General features: G+C 35.3%; 1 protein-coding gene across 1 annotated transcript; it reads left to right on the top strand.

Moving 5' to 3' along the window:
* Positions 1 to 254: 254 nt before the first annotated feature.
* LOC150109585 (uncharacterized) lies at positions 255 to 22917 on the top strand. The gene is made up of 5 exons (XM_090413617.1): positions 255 to 1158; positions 1531 to 2468; positions 6568 to 6870; positions 17221 to 17523; positions 22180 to 22917. The coding sequence occupies exons 2-5, from the start codon at positions 2438 to 2440 to the stop codon at positions 22497 to 22499; spliced, it is 957 nt and encodes a 318-aa protein (XP_090269743.1). The 5' UTR covers positions 255 to 1158; positions 1531 to 2437; the 3' UTR covers positions 22500 to 22917.
* The last annotated feature ends 1474 nt before the right edge of the window (positions 22918 to 24391 follow it).

The following is a 24391-nucleotide window of genomic DNA, read 5'->3' as shown; positions in this document are numbered from 1 at the left end:
TAACTATTAAATAAGCACTTCGTAGATTTAAAATGTGATATTAACAATATATCATAATTAGAAGAAACGTATAAACCACAGTGAAAATTATTATTTTCGTTATTTAAAAAAATATATCATGTTCATCGCTCTATAAATGCTGCTATACAAATCGCCCGCGAAAACGATGACCAAAAGCGCCATCTTACCACAGCTGCTGTATTTACTGGCCGTCTTCATCCACGTGGTGGTTGCCAGCTGTAGGGAGTTAGTTACTGTTCGTGATATGTGCGCATTCGCTTTGTAAAAAAATCTAACTTTGTCCTCTCTTACCTGGTATGTGCTCCTTGTATTGGTTATGTTTGGATCTGTATGTACGTATTTAGGAATTGTCCATTGTATGGAAACTGACGCTACCATACAACCCACGACATCTAGCAATCGCACCGACGTTGTCTGCGTATGGCGGATGTCATGTTCGGCTGCATTTTCCCGCCAGTGACGGAACCGTAACAGTAGCCAAAAATATGGAGTCATGATAGCGTTTGTGTGGTGATAGCAAACACGAAACGAATACCCAACTCAGTTTTACTTCATTTCTGGTATGCCGGTTTTATTTATATTCTCCTCAGTGCTGCTTGTGCTTGTTAAGTGTTATCGACTACTATTCAACCGACAGCATTGCATCGTACATGGGATATATTTAGTTCCGCCGCATATGCCTTTCAAGCGCCCGTAATATTACGAAAGATACGTGAGCTTCTCTAACAGGTTTCATCTGTGGTGACATCCAGCAAAAATGCTTCTTATTTGTGTTATAGCTGTTTTCTTTATATCCTACGTAAGTTCAGTTCCTCTGGTAAAGAAATATTTGTTTTAAAATCGAAGGGCGCAATTATTCCACTAGCGAGACGCTATGCTCCTCTACACATCGGTGCGTCATTGTGACGTCTGTCTGATGTACCATCCACTTCATCCCCCTTCGGTGACCGTCACTTCCGTTTGCGAACGAGGAGGAAGCGCCTGCTAACGCATCACGAAGTGCACAGCGGTCGCCCATAGACCTCAATGTTAAAAACAGGCAAGTTGGAAAGGAAAGAGTCCCTGTTAAACATTGGATTAATTCAAAAAATATGGATTATCCGTCTTTGCGGTTGGTTGCGCTGTGACATTCCACAGGTAAGGGATTGTAATATATTATGTGTCATGCGTTTTGGAAATTATGACATTTTTTGTAAATTAATACCCATTGAGTTAGATTCGACCTGACTTAGATTTTTTTTTTTCGTTTTAAATTCGTATTTCGCATAACAAGAACACCAGAAACAGAACAGGTGCGCGTGACGTCTTTACGCAATATTTTATGTAGCATTGGTGGAAAGTAATTGCACACCAGGCATGCGCGAATTTTATTAACCTTCTCAATAGATAGACGGTGTAAACATTTGTGATCCATTACTGGAGTACACTTTTGCTTGTCAACTACCAGAAATTAAATTATGCATAAGGAGATTTTCCTTACTGTTTTCCCTAATCGTATTTATATTTCAGGTTCGTGTCTACGTTTGCCAAATCCGGACCATGTCATCTTCAGCTGAATCCATCGAGTGAAAGCCATCTATGTCATCGTAAAGAATCTTCAGATAATTACATGAATGGAAGAGAAGAACTTCGTTGGCAAACTTCGCTTCAGAGAGATTCGCCTGTTCCAGCAAAGAAGATCTTGATTCGAAAGACATTCGTCAAAGAGGAAGGAAAGAGAAACGTTTTCTTGTAAAAGAAAACCGTTAACGCGGAAAAGTCTCCGGAGCCTTCTTAAACATTATGTGAAAACTTACAATATTATTATTTTTTTATTTGAGTTATGTTGTTTAAATTTATGTAATACCAATGCATACACACCAACAAACGAAGAATATATTTAAAATTATTCTTTGTTTATGCATCCGACTGTTACACGTTTTCGAGGATCGGAGGCACATTACTAAACTTTCTTTTACTAAACTGTTTTCGGCTTCTCACGCAGGATGACTGTTTTTCTGTTGTTAAGTTTTTCTAACCGTTTAATTAAAATGTTATAATTAGAGCCTGTTAAAATGTATCGTGTTTTGGGCTTGAAGTAATTTTTTCTGTGTGTAATGTCTAAAAAGAAAGGAAAAACCGCAGACTTCAAGATTTCCAAGGGATACAAAATTTATCCCTTGGAAAACAGCCAATCTCCGGAATATGCATTAATCGAATTCCATTGGCTACTCGCTCTGATATATGTCACGTGATTGGTCATGTTATTAATTTTTACGAATGGTTTCTATTTACAGACCGAATTTCTTTTCGCTGTTCATGCTGACTCTCAATGGTCGGTGCAGTAATTATTCGGAACAGATTAAGATGGGTCGAATTATAGAAGTTAAAAACATAATTGAGAGAGAGAAAGGATTGAGTTTATCCACTGAGCAAAATGCGGCATTGTCGACCAGGTTGCGAAACAGGTAAGGATGTTACTAAATCTGTGCAAAGGGGATTCGAAGTAGTGGAAAAGAGTAAGAGTGCAATTCCTTTGTGTTTTTTGAGATATAATATAAAGATTTTATGTTAGCTTTTGGCATAATTCTGCAGACGTCTTTAGAAGTTTCTTAATTAGTCCAAAAATTTGGACTAATTAAGAAAATTAGTCCAAAGGTGAATGTTGTTGCAACTTTCGCTGCTAAAAGATTCACCGCGGTGAAAGATTTCCCGCCGTGCAGTGGACAATTGTACGGTGATCTTATCATTCTCACAAGCAGATGTGAATCGTTCACTCAAGAAATGCTTTCAATAGGAAACCTCATTGGAAGTGGACTGTGTTTCTTTCTGGAGCTCGTAGTATTTGATTTTCGTACTTGTGTCACCCTTTTGATTAGCAACACCGGAAATTCATTAATTTCCGGTGTTGCTGTTTGAAAAGAGAATCTCATCCTGTTCGTTCATCCTCTTTTCTAAGGTACAAAAGTTGTCGTTTCATCTTTGATGAGTTCGATGGCTGATGATCGGGATTTTGAACTTAAATTGAGTTTTAACTTAGTTAAGTGGGGTTGATTGCCTATACAGAATAATTTTTAAAAAATTCTTTTCTTCCTAATTAGTAACCAATTTATTAATAACTAAATTTGTAGATTTATTTATTAACAAATTGTTACTGATTAGGAAAAAAATATTTTTTTAAATTATTTTGTAAAGGCAGCACCCCCACTTAAAGCTTCACGGGCCGCCACTGTAGGAATCTCCACACCGGAAACGACGGTGGAAACAGTTCGAATATTTGCTGACTTTCTATCTACTGCGTGAAATTAATTCTGCACCTTTCTTCCCATGGATAAGTTGAAGTTATTTCTGTATTTCTCACTATCATCTTTGTTTAGGTATAATAACCAATGCTACAATAGACATTTTTTTTTCTCTGTTTGAAGACTGCGAAGAAAATCTATGTGGTGGTTATGTGTTTACATATTTCTGTTTTTCTTTTCCTCTCCTTTGGATGCTTTGAAGATGGTTCTGTATTTCTAAGGTGTCATGTCTTGTTCAAGTCCAGTAATCTAGACTAACAAAAAACATTAAATCCTCAAGAAATCGAAGACTCAGACTCCAGATTGAGTCACTAGTAAAACATATGCGTACATGATAAAGACACTTTCTTGGCAACACGAGAAAGCACTTATTCCTTAATCGTCAATAACATTTGATGCTTAGTGGAAACTAAAAATCACTGAACTCTCAAGAAAACAAACAGAATAACAGATAACCTCAGTCCCTCCAAGAAACACAAAATACTAGAACACTTCCCTCCAAATTCAACCAATACATAAAGAAAGCACAGAAATAAAATGGTGAATCCCACTTATCTCTCTCCACCACAGGAAATCTCAGCAGAGCACAGAAATAAGTCGCCACCTCCCAAAACAGACGCACTCGTTTTGGGAGGTGCAAAATGCGTACTCACAACGTTGCAACTTGATTCAAATGTGACGGAGCGAGCTGATTTTCAACTCTGGAATAAATATGCTCCTAATCAATCATTTCTAACCATACCCAGAATATTGTTTCTCCATTGAATATTGTTTCTTAATAAATCATTACTAATCAAATACTTTTATAATTTCGTATTAATTCTATTTTGCTGTATTCTGTCATCATAAATTATCACGTGATCCAAATAATCGTTTCCCACTTTCATCTACCTACTAAATTGCATACAGAAATATTGCTCGGAGACACTGTTCATTCAAGATATATTTAGGAAGCACTATATTTTCGAAAACATTCATACAGAAATAGTCTCCACCCAAATCATGATGGTAATCGGTTTGCTCGTGCTCTAATTTTCCTACAAAAAAAAAAAAAATATGTCTGCAATATTTTGATGGGTTCTCGTATTATTACAATAAAAATCTTTTTAGCAATTTCAAAAATCAATTCCTATCAATTTTAAAGGAATATTTATTTAAATAGTGAATTATTATAATTCCATAATTATATACGTACGTATATATACTTGATGTGTACTTTGCTAAAACAGTTGACTGATTTGTTTTTTTAAAAAATGAAATTGCTACAATCTGATATTGACTCCGAGATCATCGGCATGTTTTCAGAAAAGAAAAAGAAAATTGAAACTTGTTGTCGAGTGATCCATTATAGTAAAGGAAATTTAATTTCGAAGGAAGAATAAGCTTCCTGCAATAAATTTGAATCAATTTCTACAAGGAATCGGTTTAATAGATGGCGCTAAAATAAATAAACTGGCAACGTTAAAATTACGCGTTGCATGCTAATTCTTGATACGTGCAAGACTCGCGGTAGCTTTTCATTTTAATAGCCTGTTGCATTTTATCAGGAAACTGATCATATTAAATTCTTCGCTTCGTTTACACCAGGAATCAACAAAGAAAAGCTATGCTTCAGGTAGGAGATTTTTTAAAACATTTTCATCCTTTGAGTAATTTGTAAATTGGCATTATTGATCATTTTCTTTATACCACGTGTTAGTGCAGAACAATAATGTTACTCGTTTTTTTTTCAGATGTCCATTTAGATTTTAGTCGAGTTTATATCTGCAAACATCTGCCACAAACATCACCCTTGAAGCGAACACAGATCTCCTGCACCAACGTATCCGCAAACAGTAACTGAAGCTTCTCGTGCTGTTCCCTACTACGGACTTAATTCCTGCAGGGATAATCTCAGGCTGAAGCATAACTGAAAATGAGGGATAGCTATATTTCGTGACGGCATCAGTACAGTGATAAGAACAAAAAAAAAAAAAAAAAAAAGTTTCCCAAGCGACCTCATCCCATATATTAAACTATTAAACTCAACGACTTAATTTGTTTGTATTTAACTTAATTTTTTAAGTATATCTACTTCATGTCAAGAATGAAGACAGCACAATTAGAAACGTGTGTGTGCGTGTGGAGAGAGAGAGGGCAGTGATATAAAGCTTATTTATGTTGTTATCACTTTACGTTAGTCTTTTACTTTTAAGGTGTTTTATTCATTGTTTCAATATACTCTATACTAACCCCCGTACCATTTATTGCTTTTATTAGTCTTACACAATATCATGTCACAAACTGCAAATCCTCGAATCCCCACTGTTTGATCTGCTTTGGCTACATATTTTTCTACCAAATCAACCTTCCCTTTTCATATGCTCCCTCCATCGATCTCCAAACTCCGTTAATCACTCTTAATTCAACTTTAGCTCTCTGAAACTCGACGTTTTGCAGTCTAAGTACCCGAATAGCAAGGTCATCCTTCTTGGGCACTTCAATATCCACAACTCATATTGGATTCCGTTCTCCAGTTTCACCGATCAAGCCAGTAGGGATGCTAAGGTGTTCTCCATCAGCAATGACCTATCTCAGGTCATCAATCTTCCCAAAAGAATAAAAAACAACCTCTCCAATTTACCAACAAACTTGATCTCTTCCTACGATCTTTTTTCAGGTATGCTGGGGGTTGTCGGTATTCCTCCCGGAAACTTAGACCATAACCTCATACAAGTCTCCTTCGGTGCAGAAGAACTTACACCTACCAGTTCACGGTCTCGGTTCTTAGGTGCTTAGCCACTTTTGGAAAAGCACGTGACGAAAAACTATAAAGACAGTTCTTTGAACGATGCACGTTTCATTTTACTTCAATATATTTTATATTTCTTAGTGTAGGGAAGAGAAGTTGTGGACTGTTATAAGAAAACGGGCTGTCTTTTGCAGTAATAAAGGTAAGTGGATCTTATTAACTGTTTGTTTTCTTTCGACAGGTTACATTATTCACATATATGAGCATGGATATTGCAAGCAATTAAAGATCCCGCGAAATATTCGTTAAATAATAAATTCATTCAATTTTAGCATCAAAAATCATCGATGAACTTTTGTAAGAATGTACTATTTTACTTCTGACTTACCTTTGTTGATTTACTTCTGTGACAATTTATTATTTTTCGCTTTTTGTAATATTTCCTGCACATACAAATCTAATTTTGAACTTCTAAATACAAATATATTCTATGATAATGTCCATTTTTCTGACAGAACTTCGTTTCATTTATAGGGGATGGTCCAGTTTCCTCCAATGAGCAATGCAGTCTAGTGCTCATTGGAGGAAAGTATCGCTGTGATGTCTGCCAACGACTTTACACCCAAAAGTGCAGCCTCAAACACCACTTGAAACTGCATAAGAGTGTGAGAGAAGTGTTTCCTTGCAAAGTTTGCCAGAGAGATTTCTCCACTGCTGGTAACCTCAAGACACACATGAAAATACACGAGAAAATACGTGATACATTTCGTTGTACCGCGTGCTATAAAGAATTTAAGACCAAGCCCTCTCTTGTTCGCCACCAGAAGTCACTTCACGGTGAGTTAGGAAGTTTGTTGGTTTATTTGGATTCAATAATCATTTCATTGCCTTTGTGCTCTGCGTTTTCTTTTACTGAAATATAATCCCATAAATGATTTTATCGTTGCGTTTGAGAGCACCTCTGAAGTACTTCTAATATTATTTAGACACACACCAGAAAATATTTATTTATTTTTTCTTTTTAGCGTTTGGGTTGATTAATACCAATTATTTATTTCCGTTTGGAAATAATTTAGATCAGGTGTCAGCGGGCCGCATGCGGCCCAAACATGCATTTTTGGCGGCCCATAAAAGGTTGACCATATTTACATGGCATGTGTCCCGTATGATGAATTATTTAAATAATACATTTTATAATATGAATAATAAGTTAAAAATAATTTTATATCTATGCTTCGTGATATCTCTTGTGCAACTTGGAAATACCAACTAAAGGACACTTTTGCTGGTATTATTGAAGATTGACAAACCTAATTTTTAACAAGATTTGTCGATTTTCATAAAAGCTAGCATCAAAATGATAATGTTTCAATGCTTTTAATGTCTACATTGATCGATGCTTACGAAAAAAAAAACAAAAAAATTTGAAGGAATAATCAGTTTCGCAAAGACGATAGTCTCATTTGGAAGCACTTACATTTGCGAGTAAGCATTTTCTGCCATGAGTTTTAGAAAAAATAAAATTTATTCTCGACTGACTGGTGAACATTTGCCTGCTTCGATTCGAATTTGCATTTCAGGTTATAAAGTGGATCTAGATAATCTTGCTAAGGGAAAACAATCACAAAAGTCATTAAGCAGGGAAACCTATGTATATATTGTGATGGATACACTATATTACTTTGTTTTTACGTGATAATAATTTTTTTTTTATTGTGTTTCATTTTCATGCTTGTTTCATAACTCGAACTTTAAAGATTTCTGTTTTTTAAGATTGACATAATAAAAAATTGATAACTTAAGTATATTTTTTCACTCATTATTTTCTCTTAAATAAATGTTTGTGGGCCAATTATTAAAAATAAAAGTTGTATGTGTCCCGCGAGTATGAAAAGGTTGGCGATCCCTGATTTAGATTGTTGCATAACACTTAGAGAATGCAATATTGCCTGTTCGTTTCAATATTAGTAAGAAATCAAGTATAAATATCCACAAAGAAAATTTTGGACATTTATATAAAACGAACAATCCTCTGGTTTTTTTTTTTTTTTTTTTTTTTTTCACTTCGGTTTGCGGTTTTTAAATTCTGATTCTCACAATATATTTCTTTGAAAGAAACAAAACATACCTTCCGTGACTATCTTAGGAGTTTGCAACGCATCACACGTTTATATAAGAATTGTACCGACAAATGACTCTAAATCCGTATGTTCAGGCTTCAGTGCTTTGCAGAATTCATGTTGGAGGTTTAATGGAATAATTATCAGCACTGAGAAAGGATTAAAAATAATTTTTAATATTCCCAATATATCGTCTCTGTCACAGAGAAATCTTCAGGTATTACACAAAACGTTTTGTAAAAACACGCACAAAAGCAATACCGTAGTGAGTGGAACTAAAGTCCTATCTAGGTGGTATCTCGGAAAATGGTATTATTCTCCGTGATCACGTTACCTACATACCCTCGAACACGATCCCACAAAAACTCAATGTAAAAAAAATTAAAAAACTTCTTACAAAAGTGTCCTCCTGGCCTCCTGACATTACAAAAAAAAAAGCTGAAACCATTCGGTTCTCGTTCACCCCCCCCCCCGTATATCCGGTTTGCCTAAAATCCATAAACCTATTTCTCCCTTAAGAACTATAGTAGATGCCATCACTTCACCTTGCTACAAATTGTCAAAGCAGCAAACTAACTCGTTGACCTCCCTCTCTGGTCTTACCAGATCTTATGTAAAAAACTCTACCCACTTTAAAAAATTAATTGAAAATCTTACTTTAAATAGTACAGATATATTGGTCAGGTTTGACATCATCTCATTGTTTACCAATATTCCCCTAACCGACACCTTAACACGCTTAAAAAACGTTTTACCTTCTGATGTCTTAGATCTCTTTTCCTTTCCCATCAACTCTGGATGTTTTATTTGGAAGAACAAAATCTACAAACAGATAGAGGGAAATTGAGGGAACTGCCATTGGTTCCCCCTCTCACCCCTCTTGCCAATTTTTACATGGAAAATTTTGAAAAACGGGGCATAGACTCTTCCCCTCTAAAACCTTCTGTCTGGCTAAGATATGTAGATGATGTGTTCTCTATTTGGCCTCATGGCCCACACACACATTAGACTCTTTCCTCAGTCACCTCAATAGTCTACATCCAAGAATCCAGTTTACGATGGAAAAGGAAAATAACAATAGTTTACCCTTGCTAGACACCTTAGTAACACGCCTTCCTAATGGTAATCTTTCTTTCTCGGTATATAGAAAACCTACTTATACAGGCAGATACATTCACAAACTTTCCCACCACCACCCCTGTCAGCAATATGACATTATTAAAACTCTTACCAATAGAGCCCACAATCTCTATTCCAGTGAAACTGCCCTTTCAATTGAACTCGCAAACATACGCAACACCTTCCTTTCCAATGGCTACAATGACTAAAGGATTAAAAAAATAATCAAATCCTTCCCCATTCCCCGACCACCTCTTCAGATGGACTACAGAAGACGCCATCACCATACCTTACATCCGTGGTACATCAGAAAAAATAGCCAAATCATTAAAAAAGTGCAACCTCCATACAGCTTTTAAGTCCTACCGTAAACTTGCTACCCTTATCCGTTCCAGCAAAGACCAACTCCCTCCTCTCTCAGTGCCTGGAGTATATAGAGTACCTTGTGCCTGCTAACTGGCTTACTTCGGAGAGACAGGCAGGTCAGCGTCCATTCTGTTAGAAGAACACAGATCTTAAGTCTCCACAATCACGATTATGGTCAATCTGGCCTTGCAGACCATGTTTTGGATACTACCCACAGGATCTCCTGGAAAACAACGACCATACTCCACCATAGTAAATTCAAAAGAGAAAGACGGCTTTTGAATCTGCGTCGGCACTCAGGAATCAACGTAATTTAAACAAATACGGTTGCATTAAACTTCCCAAAATTTGGGTAATACTAATTATTAGAGATCCCTCGTTACGTCCTAGGCCACCTGCAAATGCCCATAGAGGGCGCACCACCTAGATAGGACTTTACTTTCAATCACTACTGTATGGCTTTTGTGTGTGCTGTTACAAAACGTTTTTTGTAATCCCTGAAGATGTCTCTGTGAAAGAGACGATTTATTGGAAGTATTAAAAATTATTTTTAATCCTTTCTCAATCCTGATAATTATTCCATTAAACCTATAACATGAAATGACTCTAAACTTAAGACATTTACGAAAGTTCCGTAAAATTACTATAAATGCAAGATAATCAAAAAAAAAATAAATTAAAATTAAAAATCTAACTGTTGAATTGTTTTTTCCCAAACCACTACAGAAATTAAAAGGATGATAGTTTCAAGTGGCAATGAATTCCTCTCACACGCAATAACCTTTATAAATGTCCGCTTTTCCTCGGAATTAAACTAACATAGCAAGACACCACAGAGCTATGCATTCTGCTCCACTTTTACCGCAGTCAAAACCATAAGAGATTTGAGGCATTATCTTGTTATTTTTGATGTTTACATTTTTAACCTACGTAAGGAGTGTTTTATTTCTTTCAAAGAAACACAAATCGTGAGAATCAGAATTTAAACCCCGCAAACAGGAATAAAAATGACCATAACCAGTGGATTGTTCCTTTCGTATAAATGTCCAAAATTTTCTTTGTGGATATTTATACTTGATTTCTTAGTAGTATGTAAATGAACAGGCAATACTGCATTCTCTAAGAGAAATGTTGAATGATAACTGAAGACGTTCATCTACAACCATCCCGTTGTCTTTGTTCTGTAATACATGGGTCTCTATCAACTCAGGGAATTTTACTAAATCTTCTTTTAATATCCCTTCATATTTGAAATCTCCCATAATAATGGTTGATTTTTATCACAGTATAAACACTAATTCGTACCTCAGTAGTTTAGGACGATGTCTTTGGTTCAGAACGACTTAAAGTTTGAATCACGTCTAAGATTCAAGGCAAGGAACAATTATTAGTGATTTTCAAGGAAGGTGAGTTAGTTAATGTCGAAGGAGGTGGGGATTTCCCCCCCCCCCTCCAAATGGTAATGTTTATCCCACAATCAGTTAAACGGACTAGCAGAATACATGAGTATAGGCGTAGTGTTAACCACTTGATCCTAGAATAATCGTTACGAAATCTAAGAATACAAGTACTAGGAGGTCATGGGCACTTAAAGATTCTACATCATTAAAAATTCTAACGGCCTGTTAGAATCTTTAATGATGATGATGAGAACCAAAGTATTGTTGATTTTCATGAAAAAAGGTCGTCGAATTTGAAGAAAACCGACATTTAAAAATTATTTTCAGTTCCAACACCTTTACAGAATAAAGGTTGATGGTATATATCGGCCAGTTAACGACACATTTTGTTTCATCACACAAAGTGAGACTTACTTGATAATAAGAAACTTTGTCGCAATTCAACATTAATGTTTTCTTGACGAATAATTATACTCCCTCACGAATTTTTTTTTTAACTTTTAGTTTCCGTTTCTGCACTTCCGATAACAACAGTCAGATCAGCTGATCCCCAGGAGAAATTGCGAAAGGCCTTTCACTGTGAACTTTGTCCTCGAAGATACTCAAGGAAGAGCCTACTCAGAAGCACTTTAAGTTGCATTCGAAGAAAGATCTTTTCCGTTGCAAAGTATGCCAGAAAGATTTCTCATGCGCTGGTAGCCTTAAACATCACATGGACATCCACAATGACGTGCGGAAAACGTTTCGCTGCAACACGTGTTCCAAAGAATTTTTGTCCAAACTAAATTTTGTAAATCACCAAAGAACATCATCTCACTCTTAGCTATGAAAGTCATGAAGACGTTACTGATGTTCATTTCAAGATATGTTTAAATTTATTTGTTTTTGTTAAAATTACTTTTTTTTTGCATTGATCCATAACATTCAATACACAGTCAGTTTCAGTTATATAATTTAAACACGCATATTATTGTTTGTTTACTGTTGGTTTAACTGCATTTTCAAGCCGAAATGAAGCGTTCAATGAGAATCACAGATCACTTCCGTTTTTAGCATGGTACTTTAATATTTTTACTGTGTAATGTTAACCGTAGCTATAAAATGTTAAAAATGATTTCCAAGTGACCTTTTTGTAGCATTCTTTTTTCTTCTTTGTGAAAATAAAATAAATTCTAAAATAAAGATTTATTTCTTTTGTATTTGGTTCTTATTTTCGTCTCGCATAAAAATGAAATTCGTCGGTTAATTATTAGACGATTTTTAATTTTAATTTTTATTGTAAATTGATAAAATATACAGTACTGCGTGAGTCTCTGCCGTTAATATTTATTAAAATTTACTCATATTTAAATTACCTTTCCCATAAAGTAGAATGACTTGCTATTCAAGTGAAGCTTGTGTGAAGTTAAAACTGCGCCCATAAACGAAGTACTGAATTAATCAACTGCCATTTAAGGAATATAATCTTCCTTCTGCGTTTTCAAAGCAGAATCTTATGGAGTATATTTTGCGTGTAATTCTACTGAGCATATGTGCAAGAGGACAAAAGGGGATCGACAAGAGGAGATGAAGAGGGAAGAACGAATATCAAATCGCGATATGAAAATTACTGTTTTAGGAAAACTAACAGCTTTAACACTTGGACATATACAGTCATACCTCGACTTACGTCCGGGTTCCGTGCCAACAGGCAGGACGTAAGTCGATACATTAAATCAACAGAGTTATAGGGGTTAAGGACTTAACCGTAATAAGTATATACTGTCATTTTAGTTTTTAAACCTTATTATAAAACTGTACTGTGTGTTTCTGCCACTATAAAACAGGAGAACAATCACATCTTCATTACCTTCTCTATTGGAAAGATCAGACTACTGCTCTTCTGGTGTAACCTTTGTTTTTTTTGCTTAAAATGTCCTATGTGCATTGCTTATTCCTCTGCTTCTTTTCATCATATATTTGTTCATAGAAAGCAAATGTATCATGTACTTTCGTTTCTATTATTAAGTAGCGTTCAACATTGGGTCCATGTCTTCAGCCATTTTGAGGACATCGCTAACTGCACAGAACACTTTTGCAAGACCCTTCACTGCAAATTGTTTAACTGTCTCTACCTGTTTCTCTTTTCCCTCTTCTCGTTTTTCCACTTTTGCAACAGTTCTTCCTACAGGTCGAACAATTCTTCGTTGGTGAACTCTTCAGGGGAACTTTCTTTGAGTTGAATTATGTCGTCATCATTCACTACGATATTCAGATTGTTAGTTAGGTAGACTATTATAAACTTCCAAAATTATGCACAAACCTTTCTAATGTATTTTTTCCATATGCCACTTACATTCAGAGGTCACTTTGTCTCAAGCCACAGCAATATTTTTAATAGCATGATAAATATTGAATGTTTTCCAGAATTGCATGAGCGTCTGGTCATTTCTTTCAGTAGCAGACATGGTTCTGCTACTGGTGTGTGAAAAAGTTCTTCGTAGATAATAAGACTTAAACACTGCAATAACTCCCTAAACCATCGGTTGGATCAATGAAGGAATGTTTGGAGAAAGAAACATGACCTTGAACGTGAAGATCACCGCTATAAGACGTATAGGACGGATGGCCTGTAGCATGATCTAAAATAAAATTTTGTTTGTTTTCTAATGTTTCTGAAGATTTGTGGATTCTCACTGTGCCACATCACAAATGGTTTCAGTTTATATCCAGCCACATTACCCGTAAGAGAATCGTAATAAAGGCATTAAAAGCTTTGAAACGAGGTATAGATTTTAGCTTTTTGTGGATGAATTTCCGCTTCCTCATTTCTTTAAGAAACAGGAACGTCTCAGTCATATTAAATATTTACTGTGTCAAATAATTCTCCGTAATAATTTTATCCAATTTTTTCACAAACTCCTTGGCAGCCTTCTCATACATTTTCACATTATGCAGCGCAAAACGCTGCTTGAATCTAATGAACCAACCGGAGGAAGCGTTGAATTCGTTGTCGTAATCGGGTCCTGCTTTCTCCTTCAACATCTTGAAGAGTCTTAGTGCCTCAGCAGTTATGGTCACAGTTCTAAGGGGTATGCGCTTTTGGTTCAGGTTCTCTACCCATAATTCAAGTAGCTTTTCCATATTACCGATGGGACCTTGTCGTTGCTTCGTCGCTATCGTCGATTTAATGGAAGCAGATCCTTTCACGGCCTCTACGATTTTGTCCTTATTTTTCAAAATGGTTTCACTGTGGAATGAGACCATCCGGAGTTTCAAGATCCCGAAATAACCAATTTCTCAAACACAAAATCAACATAGGAACTGTTGAAGACACGTGCCGACTGCCCAGGAAGATTGCCGCTAAAAGCGCTGTAAGCCTAAACTGACTACCATCCTAATTTATAAATCAAGGAAGGCTTTCCAGCAATGAATGGAAGAAACAGAGAGAATATCGCAAGAAAACTGTCATCATCTCTGATCGCTCACTCTTAACGCTATTTATTATTATCTGAAATAGTGTGCGTTCTACGACTGATTTTCTTGGCTATAAATCCGGGTTTTCTGGAGAGAAGGAATAACTTATCCATACTAGCGATCGGACAACTCTGAAACCATCCACAGAAAGGCTTGAAAAACGATTTAATTTGCTAATCTTTGCTGTCCTCTTACAGTCTGCTGTGCTTAAAACGAATCAAATTTTGAAAACAAAAATAATCACTAAAATTTACTAAATCTTAGAATGACGGAAGTACGTATATGAACGTATCCTTCCATCCTCCTCGGAGATGTGTGTCATGAATTCTGATTGGTGATTCCACCATTATACGAAAGATTGTCAAAGACGACAGCGAGCGAAACCGAAAGTAGTAGCCAAATGGGATATTTCTCAGCATATACTGACGCTGCGCACTCGAAACGTTGCAACTTGATTCAGATGTGAGGGAGCGAGCTGATTTACAACTCTGGAATAAATATGCTCCTAATCAATCTTTTCTAACCATACGAAGACTATTGTTTCTTCATTGAATATTATTTCTTCATAAATCACATTACCAATCAAATACTTTTATAATTTCGTATTCATTTTAGTTTGCTATATTCTGTCATCATAAATTATCACGTGATCCTAGTAATCACGTTTCCCAGTTTCATCTACCTACTAAATTGCATACAGAAATGTCATTATTCATTGAATATATATTTACGAAGCACTATATTTTCAAAAACATTCATAAAGAAATAGTCTCCACCCAAATCATGATGGTAATCGGTTTGCTTGTGCTCTAATTTTCCAAAAAAAAAAAAAAAAAAATTCTGTCTGCAGTATTTTGATGGGTTCTCGTATTATTGCAATAAAAATCTTTTTAGCAATTTCAAAAATCAATTCCCATCAATTTTAAAGGAATATTTATTTAAATAGTGAATTATTATAATTCCATAATTATATATATATACTTGATGTGTACTTTGCTAAAACAGTTGACTGATTTGTTTTTTTAAAAAAATGAAATTGCTACAATCTGATATTGATAAAACTCCGAGATCATCGGCATGTTTTCAGAAAAGAAAAAGAAAATTGAAACTTGTTGTCGAGTGAACCATTATAGTAAAGGAAATTTAATTTCGAAGGAAGAATAAGCTTCCTGCATAAATTTGAATCAATTTCTACAAGGAATCGGTTTAATAGATGGCGCTAAAGTAAATAAACTGGCAACGTTAAAATTACGCGTTGCATGCTAATTCTTGATACGTGTAAGACTCGCGGTAGCTTTTCATTTTAATAGCCTGTTGCATTTTATCAGGAAACTGATCATACTAAATTCTTCGCTTCGTTTACACCAGGAATCAACAAAGAAAAGCTATGCTTCAGGTAGGAGATTTTTTAAAACATTTTCATCCTTTGAGTAATTTCTAAATTGGCATTATTGATCATTTTCTTTATACCATGTGTTAGTGCAGAAGATTAATAACGTTACTCTTTTTTTTTTTTTCAGATGTCCATTTAGATTTAGTCGAGTTTATATCTGCAAACATCTGCCACAAACATCACCCTTGAAGCGACCACAGATCTCCTGCACCAACGTATCCGCAAACATAACTGAAGCTTCTCGTGCTGTTCCCTACTACGGACTTGAATTCCTGCAGGGATAATCTCAGGCTGAAGCATAACTGTAAAAGAGGGATAGCTATATTTCGTGACGGCATCAGTACAGTGATAAGAACAAAAAAAAAAAAAAAAAAAAGTTTCCCAAGCAACCTCATCCCATATATTAAACTATTAAACTCAACGACTTAATTTGTTTGTATTTAACTTAATTTTTTAAGTATATCTACATCATGTCAAGAATGAAGACAGCACAATTAGAAACGTGTGTGTGCGTGTGCAGAGAGAGAGCGATAGGGCAGTGATATAAAGCTTATTTATGTTGTTATCACTTTACGTTAGTCTTTTACTTTTAAGGTGTTTTATTCATTTTTTTATTCTTTTCGGAAGATTGATGACCTATCTCAGGTCATCAATCTTCCGAAAAGAATAAAAAACAACCTCTCCAATTTACCAACAAACTTGATCTCTTCCTACGATCTTTTTTCAGGTATGCTGGGGGTTGTCGGTATTCCTCCCGGAAACTTAGACCATAATCTCATACAAGTCTCCTTCGGTGCAGAACAACTTACACCTACCAGTTCACAGTCTCGGTTCTTAGGTGCTTAGCAACTTTTGGAAAAGCACGTGACGAAAAACTATAAAGACAGTTCTTTGAACGATGCACGTTTCATTTTACTTCAAAATATTTTATATTTCTTAGTGTAGTGATGAGGAGTTGTGGACTGTTATAAGAAAACGGGCTGTCTTTTGCAGTAAGAAAGGGATGTGGATCTTATTAACTATTTGTTTTCTTTCGACAGGTTACATTATTCACATATATGAGCATGGATATTGCAAGCAATTAAAGATCCCGCGAAATATTCGTTAAATAATAAATTCATTCAATTTTAGCATCAAAAATCATCGATGAACTTTTGTAAGAATGTATTATTTTACTTCTGACTTAGCATTGTTGATTTACTTCTGTGACAATTTATTATTTTTCGCTTTTTGTAATATTTCATGCACAAACGCATTTAATTTTGAACTTTTAAATACAAATATATTCTATGATAATGTCCATTTTTCTGACAGAACTTCGTTTCATTTATAGGGGATGGTCCAGTTTCCTCCAATGAGCAATGCAGTCTAGTGCGCATTGGAGGAAAGTATCGCTGTGATGTCTGCCAACAACTTTACTCCCAAAAGGGGAGCCTGAAACACCACTTAAAACTGCATAAGAGTGTGAGAGAAGTGTTTCCTTGCAAAGTTTGCCAGAGAGATTTCACCACTGCTGGTAACCTCAAGACACACATGAAAATACACGCGAAAGTACGTGATACATTTCGTTGTACCGCGTGCTATAAAGATTTTAAGACCAAGCCCTCTCTTGTCCGCCATGAGAAGTCACTTCACGGTGAGTTAGAAAGTTTGTTGGTTTATTTGGATTCAATAATCATTTCATTGCCTTTGTGCTCTGCGTTTTCTTTTACTGAAACATAACCCCATAAATGATTTTATAATTGGGTTTGAGAGCACCTCTGAAGAGTATTTCTAGTATTATTTAGACACACACTGGAAAGTATTTATTTATTTTTTCTTTTTAGCGTTTAGGTTGATTAATACCAATTATTTATTTCCGTTTGGAAATAATTTAGATCAGGTGTCAGCGGGCCGCATGCGGCCCAAACATGCATTTTTGGCGGCCCATAAAAGGTTGACCATATTTACATGGCAGGTGTCCCGTATGATGAATTATTTAAATAATACATTTTATAATATGAATAATAAATTAAAAATAATTTTATATCTATGCTTCGTGATATCTCCTGTGCAACTTGGAAATACCAACAAAAGGAAACTTTTGCTGGTATTATTGAAGATTGACAAATAATTTTTAACAAGATTTGTCGATTTTCATAAAAACTAGCATCGAAATGATAATTTCAACGCTTTTAATGTCTACATTGATCGATGCTTACCAAAAAAAAAACAAAAAAATTTGAAGCAATAATCAGTTTCGCAAAGACGATAGTCTCATTTGGAAGCACTTACATTTGCGAGTAAGCATTTTCTGCCATGAGTTTTAGAAAAAATAAAATTTATTCGCGACTGACTGGTGAACATTGCCTGCTTCGATTCGAATTTGCACTTCAGGTTATAAAGTGGATCTAGATAATCTTGCTAAGGGAAAACAATCACAAAAGTCACATTAAGCAGGGAAACCTATGTATATATTGTGATGGATAAATTTTATTACTTTGTTTTTACGTGATAATAATGTTTTTTTATTGTGTTTCATTTTCATGCTTGTTTCGTAACTCGAACTTTAAATATTTCTGTTTTTTAAGATTGACATAATAAAAAATTGATAACTTAAGTATATTTTTTCACTCATTATTTTCTCTTAAATAAATGTTTGCGGGCCAATTATTAAAAATAAAAGTTGAACGTGTCCCGCGAGTATGAAAAGGTTGGCGATCCCTGATTTAGATTGTTGCATAGCACTTAGAGAATGAAATATTGCCTGTTCATTTAGTAAGAAATCAAGTATAACTATCCACAAAGAAAATTTTGGACATTTATATAAAACTAACAATCCACTGGTTGTGTTTTTTTTTTTTTTTTTTTTTTTCATTTCGGTTTGCGGTTTTTAAATTCTGATTCTCACGATATGTTTCTTTGAAAGAAACAAAACATTCCTTCCGAGACTATCTTAGGAGTTTGCAACGCATCACACGTTTATATAAGAATTGTACCCACAAATGAATCTAAATCCGTATGTTGAGGCTTAAGTGCTTTGCAGAATTCATGTTGGAGGTTTAATGGAATAATTATCAGCACTGAGAAAGGATTAAAAATAATTTTTAATATTCCCAATATTTCATCTCTGTCACAAAGACATCTTAAGGGATTACACAAAACCTTTTGTAAAAACACACAAAAGCAATACAGTAGTGAGTGGAACTAAAGTCCTATCTAGGTGGTATCTCGGAAAATGGTATTATTCTCCGTGACCACGTTACCTACATACCCTCGAACACGATCCCACAAAAACTCAATGTAAAAAAAATTAAAAAAACTTCTTACAAAAGTGTCCTCCTGGCCTCCTGACATTACAAAAAAAAAAGCTGAAACCATTCGGTTCTCGTTCCACCACCCCCCTCCGTATATCCGGTTTGCCTAAAATCCATAAATCTAATTCTCCCTTAAGAACTCTAGTAGATGCCATCACTTCACCTTGCTACAAATTGTCAAAGCAGCTAACTAACTCGTTGACCTCACTCTCTGGTCTTACCAGATCTTATGTAAAAAACTCTACCCACTTTAAAAACTTAATTGAAAATCTTACTTTAAATAGTACAGACATATTGGTCAGGTTTGACATCATCTCATTGTTTACCAATATTCCCCTAACCGACACCTTAACACGCTTAAAAAACGTTTTACCTTCTGATGTCTGAGATCTCTTTTCCTTTTCCATCAACTCTGGATATTTTTTGGAAGAACAAAATCTACAAACAGATAGAGGGAAATAGAGGGAACTGCCATTGGTTCCCCCTCTCACCCCCTCTTGCCAATTTTTACATGAAAAATTTTGAAAAACGAGCCATAGACTCTTCCACTCTATAACCTTATATCTGGCTAAGATATGTAGATGATGTGTTCTCTATTTGGCCTCATGGCCAACACACGTTAGACTCTTTCCTCAGTCTCCTCAATAGTCTACATCCAAGAATCCAGTTTACGAAGGAAAAGGAAAATATCAATAGTTTACCATTCCTAGACGCCTTAGTAACATGCCTTCCTAATGGTAACCTTTCTTTCTCGGTATATAGAAAACCTACTCATACAGGCAGATACATTCACAAACTTTCCCATCACGACCCCTCTCAGCAATATGACATTATTAAAACTCTTACCAATAGAGCCCACAATCTCTGTTCCAGTGAAACTTCCCTTTCAATTGAAATCGCACACATACACAACACCTTCCTTTCCAATGGCTACAATGACCACAGGATTAAAAAAATAATCAAATCCTTCCCCATTCCCCGACCACCTCTTCAGATGGACTACAGAAATGCCATCACCATACCTTACATCCGTGGTACATCAGAAAAAATAGCCAGATCATTAAAAAAGTACATCCTCCATACAGCTTTTAAGCCCTACCGTAAACTTGCTACCCTTATCCGTTCCAGCAAAGACCAACTCCCTCCTCTCTCAGTGCCTGGAGTATATAGAGTACCTTATGCCTGTTAACTGGCTTACTTCGGAGAGACAGGCAGGTCAGCGTCCATTCTGTTAGAAGAACACAGATCTTAAGTCTGCAATCACGATTATGGTCAATCTGGCCTTGCAGACCATGTTTTGGATACTACCCACAGGATCTCCTGGAAAACAACGACCATGCTCCACCATAGTAAATTCAAAAGAGAAAGACGGCTTTTGAATCTGCATCGGCACTCAGGAATCAACGTAATTTAAACAAATACGGTTGCATTAAACTTCCCAAAATTTGGGAAACATTAATTATTAGAGATCCCTCGTTACATCCTAGGCCACCTTCAAATGCTCATAGAGGGCGCACCACATAGATAGGACTTTACTCTCACTCACTACTGTATGGCTTTTGTGTGTGTTGTTACAAAATGTTTTTTGTAATCCCTGAAGATGTCTCTGTGACAGAGACGAAATATTGGAAGTATTAAAATTTTATTTGTAATCCTTTCTTAGTGCTGATAATTATTCCATTAAACCTATAACATGAAATGACTCTAAACTTAAGACATTTACGAAAGTTCCGTAAAATGACTATAAATGCAAGATAATCAAAAAAAAAATTAAAATTAAAAATCTAACTGTTGAATTGTTTTTTCCCAAACCACTACAGAAACTAAAAGGATGATAGTTTCAAGCGGCAATGAATTCCTCTCCCACGCAATAACCTTTATAAATGTCCGCTTTTCCTCAGAATTAAACTAACATAGCAAGACACCACAGAGCTATGCATTCTGCTCCACTTTTACCGCAGTCAAAACCATAAGAGATATGAGGCGTTATCTTGTTATTTTTGATGTTTTCATTTTTAACCTACGTAAGGAGTGTTTTATTTCTTTCAAAGAAACACAAATGGTGAGAATCAGAATTTAAAACCCGCAAATAGGAATAAAAATGACCATAACCAGTGGATTTTTCGCTTCATATCAATGTCCAAAATTTTCTTTGTGGATATTTATACTTGATTTCTTAGTAGTATGTAAATGAACAGGCAATACTGCATTCTCTAAGAGAAATGTTGAATGATCATTGAAGACGTTCATCTATAACCATTCCGTTGTCTTTGTTCTGTAATACATGGGTCTCTATCAACTCAGGGAATTTTACTAAATCTTCTTTTAATATCCCTTCATATTTGAAATCTCCCATAATAATGGTTGATTTTTATCACAGTATAAACACTAATTCGTACCTCAGTAGTTTAGGACGATGTCCTTGGTTCAGAACGACTTAAAGTTTGAATCACGTCTAAGATTCAAGGCAAGGAACAATTATTAGTGATTTTCAAGGAAGGTGAGTTAGTCAATGTCGAAGGAGGTGGGGATTTCCCTCCCTTTCCAAATGTTAATGTTTATCCCACAATCAGTTAAACAGACCAGCAGAATACATGTTTATAGGCGTAGGATTAACCACTTGATCCTAGAATAATCGTTACGAAATCTAAGAATACAAGTACTAGGAGGTCATGGGCACTTAAAGATTCTATATCATTAAAAATTCTAACGGCCTGTTAGAAACTTTAATGATGATGATGAGAACCAAAGTATTGTTGATTTTCATGAAAAAAGGTCGTCGAATTTGAAGAAAACCGACATTTAAAAATCATTTTCAGTTCCAACACCTTTACAGAATAAAGGTGGATGGTGTATATCGGCTAGTTAACGACACATTTTGTTTCATCACACAAAGCGAGACTTACTTGATAATAAGAAACTTTATCGCAATTCAACATTAATGTTTTCTTGATGAATAAGTATACACCCTCACGAATTTTTTTTTTAACTTTTAGTTTCCGTTTCTGCACCTCCGATAACTCCAGCCAAATCAGCTGATCCCCAGGAGAAATTGCGAAAGGCCTTTCACTGTGAACTTTGTCCTCGAAGATACTCAAGGAAGACCCTACTGAAACAGCACTTTAAGTTGCATACGAAGAAAGATCTTTTCCGATGCAAAGTATGCCAGAAAGATTTCTCAGGCTCTAGTAACCTTAAACATCACATGGACATCCACAAGGACGTGCGGAAAACGTTTCGCTGCAACACGTGTTCCAGAGAATTTTTGTGCAAAGTAAATCTTGTAAATCACCAAAGAACATCATCTCACTCTTAGCTATGAAAGTCATAAAGACGTTACTGATGTTAATTTCAAGATATGTTTAAATTTATTTGTTTTTGTTAAAATTATTTTTTGCATTGATTCATAACATTCAATACACAGTCAGTTGCAGTTATATAATTTAAAAACGCATGTTATTGTTTGTTTACTGTTGATTTAACTGCATTTTCAGGCCGAAATGAAGCGATCAGTGAGAATCACCGATCACCTAGTTCGTGTTCATTTTTTTGTTTTTCCTCATTCAAGTTTTACATTTCGCTTCCGTTTTTACCATAGAATGGTACTTTAATATTTTTACTCTGTAATCTTAACCATAGCTATAAAATGTTAAAAATGATTTCCAAGTGACATTTTTTGTAGCATTCTTTTTTCTTCTTTGTGAAAATAAAATAAATTCTAAAATAAAGATTTATTTCTTTTGTATTTGTTCTTATTTTCTTCTCCCATAAAAAAGAAATTCGACGGGACACTCAAATACTTCACTGAATACTTAATAGTGTAGTAATCCGTTTTGCAGCATTTTCTCATGTAACCGAATATCAGTGGCTTATTAATTATTAGACGATTTTTAATTTTAATTTTTATTGTAAATTGATAAAATATACAGCACTGCGTGTGTCTCTGCCGTTAATATTTATATAAATTACTCATATTTAAAATACCTTTCCCATAAAGTAGAATGACTTGCTATTCAAGTGAAGCTTGTGTGAAGTTAAAACTGCGCCCATAAAGGAAGTACTGAATTAATCAACTGCCATTTAAGGAACATAATCTTCCTTCTGCGTTTTCAAAGCAAAATCTTATGGAGTATATTTTGCGTGTAATTCTACTGAGCATCTGTGCGAGAGGACAAAAGGGGATCGACAAGAGGAGATGAAGTGGGAAGTACGAATATCAAATTGCGATATGAAAATTACTGTTTTAGGAAAACTAACAGCTTTAACACTAGGACATATACAGTCATACCTCGACTTACGTCCGGGTTCCGTTCCAACAGGCAGGACGTAAGTCGATACATTAAATCAACAGAGTTATAGGGGTTAAGGACTTTACCGTAATAAGTATATACTGTCATTTTAGTTTTTAAACCTTATTATAAAACTGTACTGTGTGTTTCTGCCACTATTAAACAGGAAAACAATCACATCTTCATTACCTTCTCTATTGGAAAGATCAGACTACTGCTCTTCTGGTGTAACCTTTGTTTTTTTGATGTAAATGTCCTATGTGCTTTGCTTATTCCTCTTCTTCTTTTCATCATATATTTGTTCATAGAAAGCAAATGCATCATGTACTTTCGTTTCTATTATTAAGTAGCGTTCAACATTGGGTCCATGTCTTCAGCCATTTTGAGGACATCGCTAACTGCAGAGAACACTTTTGCAAGACCCTTCACTGCAAATTGTTTAACTATCTCTACCTGTTTCTCTTTTCCCTCTTCTCGTTTTTCCACTTTTGCAACAGTTCTTCCTACAGGTCGAACAATTCTTCGTTGGTGAACTCTTCAGGGGAACTTTCTTTGAGTTGAATTATGTCGTCATCATTCACTACGATATTCAGATTGTTTGTTAGTTACACTATTATAAACTTCCAAAATCATGCACAAACCTTTCTAATGTATTTTTTCCATATGCCACTTACATTGAGAGGTCACTTTGTCCCAAGCCACAGCAATATTTTTAAAAGCATGATAAATATTGAATGTTTTCCAGAATTGCATGAGCGTCTGGTCATTTCTTTCAGAAGCAGACATGGTTCTGCTACTGGTGCGTGTGAAAAAGTTCTTCGTAGATAATAAGACTTAAATACTGCAAGAACTCCTTGAACCATCGGTTGGATCAATGAAGGAATGTTTGGAGGAAGAAACATGACCTTGAACGTGAAGA

This window comes from Typopeltis vanoorti, chromosome 2 (genome assembly GCF_054136105.1).
Source record: "Typopeltis vanoorti isolate ZY-2024b chromosome 2, IOZ_Tvanoo_1.0, whole genome shotgun sequence".
Lineage (NCBI taxonomy): Eukaryota > Metazoa > Arthropoda > Arachnida > Uropygi > Thelyphonidae > Typopeltis > Typopeltis vanoorti.
The sequence above is the reverse complement of the archived record's forward strand: the minus strand, read 5'-3'. Positions and strand labels throughout refer to the sequence as shown.